Raw genomic sequence first — 12,677 nt, 5'->3', positions numbered from 1 at the left:
TACAAGGATAGCAATACAGAGGCAGGACATTTAAGAAGTTAGAGGTAAGTAGCAATTATTCATATACCAAATGTAAAAACAATAATACAGTAAATGGGAAAAATACCAATAATCCTGAAAATATTTAACTGCACCAAACTCGAACAGTTCATGAAAATTGTTATCATAAGACAGTAATACAATGAGGATGAGAATGATTTTCATTGGCATTATCATTATCTTCATCATCACGAAGACGATTACTATTATTATTATTATTATTATTATTATTATTATTATTATTATTATTATTATTATTATTATTATTATCATCATTATTATTATTATGTTTATTATTATTATTTTTTTTATTATTAGCAGTAGTAGTAGTAGTAGTAGTAGTAGTAGTAGTAGTAGTAGTAGTATTGTTGTTGTTGTAATTTGTAAACGAGATGGGTGTCGTTAAAAATGCTGATTTTCTTGCTTTTCCTTCTTCAGACAAAAATCAAAATGGCAGCAGACAATTGCAAGGTGTTGATCGCTGTCATATTCCTTACAGCAGCGAGTTCATTGGCTCTTGGTGCCTCCGTTGGAGGACCAAAGAGTACGCTTGAAGTTCTCATATATCATTTAATTCCCCAAAAAGTCAGCAATGCCACCCAACAGGTGTGAATTTATCTTAGACAAAGATAAAATTAATCATCAACTAAGATTAGACAGCAATTTGTCCTCCTGCAATAATAACAAGACGCGGCGAAATTATGTAACGCCAGTCACTGAGTTAGTAGGTTAATATAGTGTACTCAGTAAATTTCCTGAAAAAATTGTCGGTAATACCAAAGAGATCCGAAATTTGAAAAAAGCTCTTATCGCCGGAGTTGATTTTTTTTTTAAGTAATCAGCTTGAGTGAATTTTACTTAGTTCATCTCGATTCGCGAGACTCGTTTTTGACCCGATTACTCTCAATTCTCTACTGAAGAATTGTCACGGGAGAATTTCCTTATTCAAGAATCATATCTGGTAGTAAGTGAAAAGTTTCATTGTAGCCACAAGAGCCAAGTAGCACTTTAAAAAAAAAAGGAAATTCCGCGAAAGCTTCACCAATGGGGTTAGGTTTAGGTGCGTCTGTATTGCCGCTATTGAAGACAGGCAAAACGTAGCCATTGTGAGCACGCAGGAATGGTGGACAGTTATTATTAGTATTTTTTTAATGAGTGATTAATCAGCAGTGGTTTAAACCATGCTTTGCAGATGAAAACCATGTACCCTTTGATAACCTCAAGCAGTTTCATCCAGGTTGCGATTGTGATGTTGCCAAACTTGAATATGCAAAGCTGCTCCTCGAATCAAGTATGTATAGATGAATGTGTTTTTCTGAGACTCCAAGAAATGCCGTTTCATAAAGCACTAGTTCACCGCACAGGAATTCCCCGTTGAGAAAGCTTTTCCCTATTTAAAAAACTCTTGCGCGAGTTTTCAACTCTTGTCGATGGGCCACCTCAAAGGGATTGGGTTACGCCCTCGTTGACTTTCACACATCGAACCTTCAACGTACAGAAAAAGATCGCCATGCTTACCTCAATTTTTAGCTAGCAAATTGAAGGCAATTTATGACAAGTGCTTGATTGAATTTGTCGCTTTTTTTTTATCAACAGAAATTGGAAGACAACCTAGCTATTGCGTACAAGAAGCTATTTGAATTTAAAAGTCCGCTGTACATGACATTTTCTTATGAGCAAAACCAAACCGGATTTCAACACGCGCTGCTGACTCAGGTTCTGAAAGACACAAGTTACTATATCAATGGTTCAACGTTTACCCTGCAGCGTATGGTAAGACACAATTTTTAAGAGTCGCTTGTTAATGAAAAAGTTCTTTCATATCAAAGTTTGCATTCATCAATTCAGCCATTTCAAGCCCGTCACCGTTATTAGTAAAACCGTGCGGATTTATTGAAACAGTTGTCCTGGGATTTATTATTTAAAACAGGTCGTCCAATAACTTGACGAAAAACGAAAGAATATAGCTTACAAGACCACATAACATTTGCAATGATCTTTGGAGGTGATCTAAAATGGAATATTGCGGCATGTTTAATTAATTATTGCATAATTAAACATTTCAGATGAGGAAGAGACATTTTGCTGTCCCTACTGTGCAGACTGGAATGTCTGAAGCTGACCTGGATAAATTCTGCCGTGAATATCTTCAAGCTCTTGTCGACAATAATTTAGCGGTAGGTTTTTTTGCTGTACATGGTTCTGCATATTTGGCAAAGTTGAGAAGAGAAAAATCCTTAAGATCAGATTTTAAAAATACATAATAGTGGTGTCTCTTTTGCCAAGAAAACACTTCTTCAATAGCATTCAAGTCCGTCATCGACACAATCCAAAAATCGTTTTCATTGGCAAACAAAAGGATAATTTAGTGGCCGTTTGCTTATTGAGCTAAAGAAGGAAATTTTTTTCCTTTGGTTTGAGATGGGTGGCAATAGAGAGAAATAACTGAGACATGTTCGAAATGTTACAATGAATTTAATAAACCGCGTTTCTTCTCTCTGCAGAGTCTTGTTATCACCAACGATGCAGTGAAGATTTTTCGCAACTATCTCATTCTCTACACATTTCAATCTGTCAACGAGCAAGTGGCTCACTGTGTTTCTCTTCTTTGACGAGGCACGAACTGTCAACTTGAAAGCAGATCGAAGATGGATTATTTATTGTAGTAATATTTATTTGAACTAAAACATTACGCAACGGGAAATTCTGTTTTATGAGCCTCCTCAAGTTTATGAGCATAATTCTATCTCTGCACAGTCTTGTTATCACCAACGATGCAGTGAAGATTTTTCGCAACTATCTCATTCTCTACACATTTCAATCTGTCAACGAGCAAGTGGCTCACTGTGCTTCTCTTCTTTGACGAGGCACGGTCAACTTGAAAGCAGATCGAAGATGGATTATTTATTACAGTAATATTTATTTGAACTAAAACATTACGTAAAGTGAAATGCTATTTTTTGAGCCTCCTCAAGTTTATGAGCATAATTTTATTATTGTCATTATTCTTTTTAGTATATCGTTTTAAGAAGTGCTCCCTTTAGTAATGGGCCGATATGCAATGTTCATATCAAATGTTGCTGATTCGAATCAGTATATGCAGTAGTCTGTGTCAGATGTTAAATACTTATACGAAACCATGTAAACGGGTTGTTGTTAAATTAACAATAAAACGTTGGGAAATCTTTCGGATGTGCGCCTGTTTCTTGATTTTTGACCCTTACTGTCTCATCAAAGTGAGACCTTAACCAATCACGCCCATTTATTTATTTATTTATTTATTTTTTATTTTTTTTTTTTTTGTAGTTCTCTATGTCTGCGTCGTTATTTATTGTAATGTTGTGCCGAAGGCTATCCCATGTGCGAACTGACGACCCAAGAGTACTTGAATACCTAACTCTTTAATATCGTTTCTTATTACACTCTGACACCGTTTAAAACTATCTGATAACTGTACTTGAAAACTCCTAATTGAACTCGAAACTACTACAGATGCTGGTACTGAATACTAATCCATGCTAGATAATACTGAACACTCTTTTGCAGATACGCCCCTATTTAAATTGGCGTCATGTGGTAACATGACATCACAATGACATCACAACCTCTAACATAACAGATATTCCTCCCCCCTTACATTTTTTCTTTTATATTGCGGTTATTTTTTTGAATTCTTTTTTTTTTTCTCTTTTTTCTTTCAAATCCTTCATTTAAGTGTTAATTTAACTGACGATTGTTTATCATGATTGTCCAAATCAGTATTAATTAAATGTTCAATTAGTTCAACTATACTCCTAATAATATACAGGTCATCAGTTTAACGGTACTCTTCCACGTGGTCGTGGTCTCAAATCATAATGTGAATTGTGTCTCTCCGTTCCTCCTTCTTCGCCATTCTTTGCTCTTTCATCCTTCTCATTATCAACATAATCCTCGTCTTCATCAGTGCTCTCAGTTTCATGTGTGACTTCCTCTTCTTCCTCTTCCCCAGTGTTACCAAAGTCCTTTGAAACCTGGCGTAATCTGTCTCTAGGCAACCACTTGTTACCAGTAGGGGTTGAAACTTCATAGCAAGGATGAGCACAAGTAACAACTTTGTAAGGACCCTTCCAACGTAATCCCAATTTATCCTGTTTGGATCGTGGATCAAAAATGAGAACAGAGTCATCCCTTTGCAATGCAGTATTGATCATCTTCTTGTCAACGTATGTAGCAGCCTTTGCCTGTCGTAGACCCATTTGTGATCTTGCAATGTCATACATTAATTGCAACTCGGCTTTGAATGATTCAAACGAATAATGGGAAGCACGTGTAGAACCATATAAGATGTCCAAAGGAATGACAAATTTCCGACCACCAAACATTAATTCGGCGGGAGAGTATCTAGTGGACGAATGGATTGAAGTGTTGTATGCATAGCAAAGTTCTCTTAGCCACAAGTCCCAATCAGGTTGTTTAGATCCTTTGCTGTTAAGATATTTCCTCAAATAATTCTTGATGGATACTCTGTTCTGTCAGGCTATTGGCTTGGGGTCGATATCCAGAAGTCCGTAATTTCTTCACTCCAAATTGCCGCATCAGTAATTGAATAATTCTGCCTCAAACGCAGGATCTCTGTCAGAATATACTTTAAGCGGAATCCCGAACGTTAAGCAATAATCAAACAAATTTACATGTGGTTTGTGCGGTCCTATCCGTCAAGGGATAACAGTTCAGAAATTTGCTGAATTGATCGTTGATGACTAAGACATGTTTATGCCCACGTGGAGTAATTGGCAGATCAACAATAAAGTCAATTGAAACAAGTTCAAGTGGACGACTGGGCCACGATCGTATTCCTATTTGACCATGTAGTTTACCACTGGGTTTTGTCTTTTGACAAAGTTCACATGAAGAAATAAATGCTTCAACATGTCCGTGGAGTTTTGGCCGCCAAATTCTTTCCAGAACACGGCGATGAGTCTTGAAAATGCCAAAGTGACCAGAGGACCAGTCACAATGTGAGTAACGCAAAACTTTAGCGTAAATTTTTCGGCACGATGACAATAATGTTTCCGCGATCATTAAACACAAGTAAATTATCTTGGATGGAAATGCGATGGATAAAACGGCGATAATCTGTTGGAATGCTATTCAGATCACGATCTTCTTCGTTCTTTTCCAAAAAATTGAATATTTGTGACAACTCACTGTCTTGGTGTTGAAAAGCAATAAATTCACGGTTTGTGTATAACTGTTGAGAAAGTTCGATTGTGTTACAGGAAATCATACTCCAGGAAAGCTCATTTTTTATGTTGCCAACAACATATCTTATTTTCACTTGTAGCTCTTCTAGATACTGGATCCATCTGAACCGTTTATTCACAAGATCACGAAATGATTTGAGGTGGACAAGAGGCTTGTGATTCGTACAAACAACAAAATCATGTCCCATTAGGTAGACTTCAGTTTGCTTGCAAACATAATAGATACCCAAGAGTTCTTTATCCGTAACTGAATAATTAAGCTCAGAGTTAGTTAACGCTCTACCCCCAAATTTGATTGGTTTGATAATTCCACCTTCTTCTTGTCCCAAAACAACCCCAATCGCAGAACCACTGGCATCGGTTTGTAAAATAAACGGGTTCTCCAAATCCGGGAATTTCAGCAGGGTGTCACTTTGCAACACTTGCTTAATAGCTTGAAAAGCTGAATCACATTCCCTAGTCCACACTGACAAAGGTGCGATTCTTCTTTAACAGCTGATATAAAGGAGACGCTGTAGATGCGAAGTTTGGGACAAATTTACGATAGTAACCGGCTAGTCCGAGAAATCGTCGTAGTTCGTCCACAGACTGTGGTTGGTCAAAGCTGACAATATCCTTTATCTTTCTTCGGATTGGCTTGATTCCATGTTCAGTGATGAGATGACCTAAAAATTCAACTTCTGGTTGAAACCATTGACATTTGCTCAAATTAATGCGTAGATTACATTCAACAAGACGATCAAGGACCTTCTGAACATGCACATAATGTTCCTCTTCAGTAGAGCTAAAGATAGCGATGTCGTCAAAATAAGCAGACACAAACGACGTCATGTCACTGAAACATGCGAAATGTTGTCAGCAAAGGTAAATGGGGCACCAGGTAAACCTTGAGGCTTGCGCTTCCATTGATATTTTCCCCACGGTAAAACAAATGCAGTTTTCTCGCGATCTTCCTCTTTCAATGAAATTTGGAAATATCCACTCTTTAAATCAACGACTGAATAAATCGATGAATTTCTCATGTTGTCGATAAGTTCATCAACACGCGGCAACGGAAATTGTTTGGCAATTATTTTGGCATTCAACTTCCTGTAGTCACAACAAAGGCGAATTTCTCCGTTGCGTTTAAATGACTGGTACAACAGGCGAACCGTACTGTGAACGAGAAGGCTCAACAAAATCTTTAGCTTGTAATTCATCTATTGCCTAGGAAATTTGTTCTCTTTGACTGTAAGGAATTCTGCGAGGTGGCTCTTACACAGGAGCGACTTCAGATAATTCGATGCTATGTTCAATCGGTACGTTTGCGGGCTGTGATTCTGGAATATCGTTTAATTTTGACTGATAATTGTCAATCAGTTCTTTAGCCTTGGGGTGCAAGTTAGTGGCAACAGACTCCGTGGCGTTGCACAACACATTATCTGAAACATCTGGAATCACTGTTTGTTCATTGTGTAGTTCTGTCAACGTACCCAGTTGGACGCCCTTGCGTAAGGTCACGTCCGCTCCAGAGTCATTAAAAACTGGAACTTTGATATTCTTTTCTCTCAGATCTAGTTTAAAGTCTGTGAAACCAAGTTCGAGTTCTGGCTCTCCCTCAAATAAGAACGGCGTAGCTGAATTACTCTCTTTAATATTGATGCCTTTTATCTTGCCGGATATTTGGAATAAAAGTGGCCTTTGATAATTGAATAAAAGCGCTCCGACCATCTGACTTTTCTTCCAAGTATGGCATTTGTATCATTTGGCCATCAGTAGGTACGAATGTAATGCATTTTTCGTCATGATCTCGCGCAGCAGATTTAAATCTTGACTCAGAGTGAATACCAAATATACAGGTTGTGATGTGTGGGCTAACCAGAACTGGCTCATACTCGAGAAGGTATGAGGTGTCATCAAGTCGTTTGAATTTAAGGTTAATATGCGCTGCACCATCAAACTGAAAAGATGTACCAGAAATGCCCATTCCCACCTTATTTACGGGCTCGAGAGGTGGTTTGTGTTGCAGGTTATTGTAGATTGAAGATGGGATCATAGTATACTGCGATCCTGGGTCATATAGAAATTTAAGGGGTGTGTCACCAACTGTGATGTCTAATAAAATTCTTGGCGCTGGATCCAAATTTACAGCATCTTTAGAATTACTGATGATGCTATTGGTGGTTTCGCCAGCACTAGAATTCTCTAAACTCTTCATCCAGTGAGGTCGTGACATGGCTTATGGCAATTAAATCAACTGCTTTCTCATCTTTGATATTGTATAACTCGTTAATAGTGTTCCTTACATCAGTTACAAAGTTGTTAATGTTCATGCCCCGACGGAAATGGAAGCTTCGCAACTTCATCTCAAGCGTCCTTTGATAGTCGCTACCACAAAAATATTCTAACATTTTGGATTTACACTCAGCATACGAGATGTTTCCACTTGACTCACCGATTTTTGTCGTTATGAATGTGAATGCCTTCCCTTCTGTTGTACACAATAAAAGGTCTCTCCATCTTCCTTCTTCGTGGCCAAGGGCTGCCAACTGAGCTTCGAATTCCTGGATCCATATCTTTAAAGATTGGGAATTGTCTCCTTTGAACTTAGGCAATTTTGGTAAGACGGGCATCGTGGTTCTGATCCCGGTGGGACCTCCAAAATGATCATGTTATTGTGCCGACGGCTATCCCATGTGCGAATTGACGACCCGAGAGTACTTGAATACCTAACTCTTTAATATCGTTTCTTATTACACTCTGACACCGTTTAAAACTATCTGATAACTGTACTTGAAAACTCCTAATTGAACTCTAAACTAATATAGATGCTGGTACTGAATACTGAACAATGCTGGATAATACTGAACACTCTTTTGCAGATACGCCCCTATTTAAATTGGCGTCATGTGGTAACATGACATCACAATGACATCACAACTCCTAACACAACAGTAACCATCCGTTTTTTGTATTTTAAGTTCAAGTTTACTTGCAAATAAGTGATTTCTACTTTTTCCAAAAAACATATAAAATGACTTTCGTTTGTTTATAATGAAAGGTATAGTAGATGATTTGGCACCCCAACCATGATTTTTCCCGAGTTGTGTTTTGAGAGTTATATACCGGTACCAAAGGCGTAGGAGAATTCTGGGGTACCACTGCCCCCTCCCCTCCCCCTTCCTTTTGTAAGCCTTTTTATAAGCAAACAACTCAAAATAGTCAATCTGGTGAGTACCCTTTTTGACACAGAGTGACCGCCCCCCCCCCCCCCCCCTCTTTTTAAAAATCCTGGCTACGCCCCTACCAACGCTTTACTCAGACCCAGCAAATAAAGACATATTCAGTCAGGCTTACAGGGTTTGAAGATTGAATGATCACCTCGGTTCAAAGTGTAAACGGAGAGAGAATAAAGGGAAAAAATGCTACAACACTACCGATTCAGCATAAATTTAATGGTCGTTTTTGATATTACATATTTCTGTAGGAAGCTCAAAATTTTGTTGGGACCGAAAATTGACCATTCTAGAATGGAATGGAATTCTAAAACTTGACATTTTCGTACATAATTTGGACAATAACACCTTTTGGAGGTCGTCTAAAATCAATGGATGACATCCATAAGGGAAGTTTGATGCGCCATTAATCACTATACTCAAACAAACCACTTAACCTTCATCAAGAATCACTCCTCGCCAGTCGCGAACTACAAGATATAAAAACACAAACGCATACTTTGGACGACTTGTAAGGTAAATATAAAAAGTCTTCTTTCTCAGATAAAATCAAGGACGATATGGGTAAGTCCACATTCAACAAATTAATTAATACTTGATGCTAACAAACGAATATCTCAGCTCACTTGCTATGGCACTAAAGTACCTTTCAATGGTATTAAAAGTGACACCTAAAACTATCGGATATTTTCATCTCCCCTGAGCCCGGTTGTTCGAAAGCCGATTAACTTAATCCAGGATTAGCGTAAACTTTTGTTTCAAGTTTTAACTTTACGGCGACAGTTTCTTTCGCTTATTTTTGTTTTTCAAGAGTAACTTCTTCTAATGTAACGTTTTGCCAAATATCAGCTTTGAACAGCACTTGGGAGTAGAGAAATACCTCCTTGGCTAATTTTTAATCTGGGATTAGTGTTAATCGGCTTTTGAACAACCGGGCCCTGGAAAGCTATTCTTTCGGGTTCTCGATTAAAGAGGCATTTAACACGTTCATAAATAAAGAATATATGAAATGTCACATAATTACTGGAAGAAATTTTGGACGCTGACTTTTGTCAAATTCAAATTGAGGATGACCGAATGTTTTTGGTTGAAACGTCTTTATCAAGTCTTAGTGAACGTCGTTTGACGTTCAAAAAATTCAGCATAGTTCGTTTTAAATGTCACATATTTGAATTTTGAAATGAACGTGAAATGAAAGTTAGAAAGATCGTAGCAGTTAGATGCGCAGGCTTGCTTGCAGACGCCTAAGTTCACGTTCACGCGCTTGACGTCTTTCTTGCTTGCTTACTTGCTTGCTTGCCTACTTGCTTATTTCGAGCGAACTCGAACTCCATTAAACTAGCTTCATCCATTCCTTCCGGTTTCCCATGATGCTCTTCAGTTCAGTAAAGCTCAAACAATGCTCAAACCAGTATCGTTTCGCAGCTGGTCTACATATGTTGTTGCTGGTCTTCCTCTCTTTCTTGCGCCATGCTTTGGTTCCCAGAGTAGTAGTTCTCTTACCAACTCATCTTTTCTTCTCGAACAGTGTCCTATAAAGCACAGTCTCCTGATCTTCAGTGTATCTGTAATCTTAGGAAGGTTGCCGTACAGTTCTTTGTTGGTTTTATGCTCCTTCCAGGAAACTCCAAGACCTGCTCTGAGCATTCTTGTGTACGTACCATCCAATCTATTCCTCATCTTTCCAGTCATCGCCCAGAATTCAGCGCCATAAAGCAGTACACTTTCACAGTGGCCCGAAAGAAACCTACTTTGAGATGGTTTTGTAGGTTTGATTTCCACACTTTCATCATTTTGTTGAGTACACTCCAAGCTTGTCCAATTCTTATATTCATGTCCTTTTCACTGGATTGTATCCACGAACCAAGATATTTGAAGTTATCTGCTTCGTCTTTCAAAATCCTCAAAATGGTTTTCTATCAATTTCCAACTAATAATAATTGAACAGTAGATCCAGTTCTCGCATTACATAAAACAATATGACATAGTTTCAACGAGGGGCTTACGAGTCGTAACTCGTTAAAACGTTCTCGTGGAAAAAAAAAATAAAAAAAAAATGTAAGGGAATCTAAGTTAAAATAAATCACTGAATTGTGTACAATAGTAAAAATAATTATATACATATTTACAAATTACGAATGCATAATTAGTGATGAAATTATATATGAAATGGATCATATATGAACTGCGGATATGAAATCAAGTGAAGTTATGACCCTTGCAGTTATGAACGCAATTTTTGCAATTGCGTAAAGAAGCCTGAAAATTTCAGCACTTCAACGGGGTTTGAACCCTGACCTCGCGATACCAGCGCGACGCTCTAATCAACTGAGCAATGAAGCCACCAACGTTGGGAGCTTGTCATCTGGGGGTTCTAATGTTCCCGTGATGAATGAATCAACGATGAATGAATGAATGAATGAATGAATGAATGACTCAACGATAAAATTATAGATGAAATTATATATGAAATGGATCATTATAAATTATATATGCGAGGATCATAGCTTCGCTTGATTTCATATCCGCAGTTCATATATGATCCATTTCATACATAATTTCATCTTTGATTCATTCATCACGGGAACATTGGAAACCCACAATTGACCAGTTCCCAACTTCAGTGGCTTCATAGCTTAGTTGGTTAGAGCGTCGCACCGGTATTGCGAGGTCAGGCTTCTTTACGCAATTGCAAAAAATGCGTTCATAACTGCGAGGATCATAGCTTCACTTGATATAATTAGTATAAAAGTCTAAAAATATATATCAAATCACGTGCGGGTTACTTAGGAACCAATCAGCGCTGTGTAGATCTTCCTTGGGAGCGTCAATGCGTCAACTTCTTTTTTGGATAAATCATGAAAGGGAGGAAGCCGTTTCAAAATTAATAATCTTTAGAAACATTAATTTAATTTTGTTTTCTCGGTGGGTTATATATGCATTTGCAGTCTCGCGAGTCAAAATGTGAGTGCTTACAAGGGTATGGTTTCGTTTTATCTACTAGTAACTTGATTGAAAGCGCCGTGGAAATATATAAATACGAAAACACATATTTAGTACTGAGAGTGTATTTGAACTGCAGGAGAACCCTTGCCTTCATATACAATGAACGCAACTAGGACAGCACCAAAAAGAAAGCTTAAAAAAATCCATTACGTTTAAGCTTGAAAATTTCAGGCTGCTTTTGGCGATGATCGTTTCTAAAAAGTGACTTAATGTTTTTGCGTTGCGAACCGATCGTTTATAATCAGTGTTTCTTCGATTTGAAAAATAAAGCAAACATTAATTAAATCAGTACAACAGAAGGACTACAAGAAATGGTTATATTCAAAGGAAACGAGTCCACTGAAATAGCGCGGAAAGAAATGTAAATATGATATCAATCTCAAGCGATCGCCACAAATAAATTTGAATCGCACGGGATGTTTTAACCATACAAATTCTGCGATACTCGTTCTGTGAAGAGCCACAAACATCAAAGCCAAAGTATGAAATTTAACCCTATTTATAAATGCCGGAACAAAGACCGGCATGAGTTGCCCTTTTTACGTTTTGCATGTTTCTTTGTCAACTAGACGCTGCATGAAACGTGTTTACACACAAAAAAGAAGGCGCTGAATTGGTTGGTATTCAACAGCATCGTTCCAGTTTAATTGTACACTAATTGGGGAAACCGAACTATAATTAACTAGTAAGTCATAAAAATATAAGATGTAAGTATTAAGAAATATAAATAACAGACACTTATTAGTTGTTAGATAAAAGGCAGTCTTTACCCAGCAGAGTTGTGAAATTAACCAGGACTGTTGATGGTAGTTTGTACGACAATTCCTGAAGAAAAGGATCACGACAGCTACTAAGGCCGCGGCGCAAACAAGCATTGACAACAAAATACCCACCAACGTGGGCTCACGGCTGAAAAGCATACACTGAGACAACCCGCCGAGGGCTTTCAAATTCACTGCAAACACTTAGTGGAATACCCGCCGAGGGCTTCTCAGATTAACGGCAAACACTGAGACTATCCTAGAAGGATGAAGACTTAAACCCACCGTGGGTTCATGGCTGAAAAGCATACACTGAGACAACCCGCCGATGGCTTTCAAATTCACTGCAAACACTCAGTGGAATACCCGCCGAGGGCTTCTCAGATTAACGGCAAACACTGAGACTATCC

At 38.0% G+C, this 12,677-nt stretch overlaps 1 protein-coding gene across 1 annotated transcript; it reads left to right on the top strand.

Moving 5' to 3' along the window:
• On the top strand, positions 1–6,875 carry LOC138009000 (uncharacterized). The gene is made up of 6 exons (XM_068856296.1): positions 1–44; positions 478–645; positions 1,232–1,330; positions 1,636–1,812; positions 2,106–2,216; positions 2,544–6,875. The coding sequence occupies exons 2-6, from the start codon at positions 490–492 to the stop codon at positions 2,649–2,651; spliced, it is 651 nt and encodes a 216-aa protein (XP_068712397.1). The 5' UTR covers positions 1–44; positions 478–489; the 3' UTR covers positions 2,652–6,875.
• The last annotated feature ends 5,802 nt before the right edge of the window (positions 6,876–12,677 follow it).

Source organism: Montipora foliosa, chromosome 6, assembly GCF_036669935.1.
Source record: "Montipora foliosa isolate CH-2021 chromosome 6, ASM3666993v2, whole genome shotgun sequence".
NCBI lineage: Eukaryota > Metazoa > Cnidaria > Anthozoa > Scleractinia > Acroporidae > Montipora > Montipora foliosa.
This window is presented reverse-complemented; position numbering and strand designations above follow the sequence as displayed.

Coding starts and splice junctions, on each gene's coding strand:
- LOC138009000 (XM_068856296.1), top strand. CDS start 490: ATGGCAGCAGACAATTGCAAGGTGTTGATCGCTGTCATATTCCTTACA. Junction 646..1,231: donor TCAGCAATGCCACCCAACAG/GTGTGAATTTAT, acceptor CATGCTTTGCAG/ATGAAAACCATGTACCCTTT. Junction 2,217..2,543: donor TTGTCGACAATAATTTAGCG/GTAGGTTTTTTT, acceptor TTCTCTCTGCAG/AGTCTTGTTATCACCAACGA.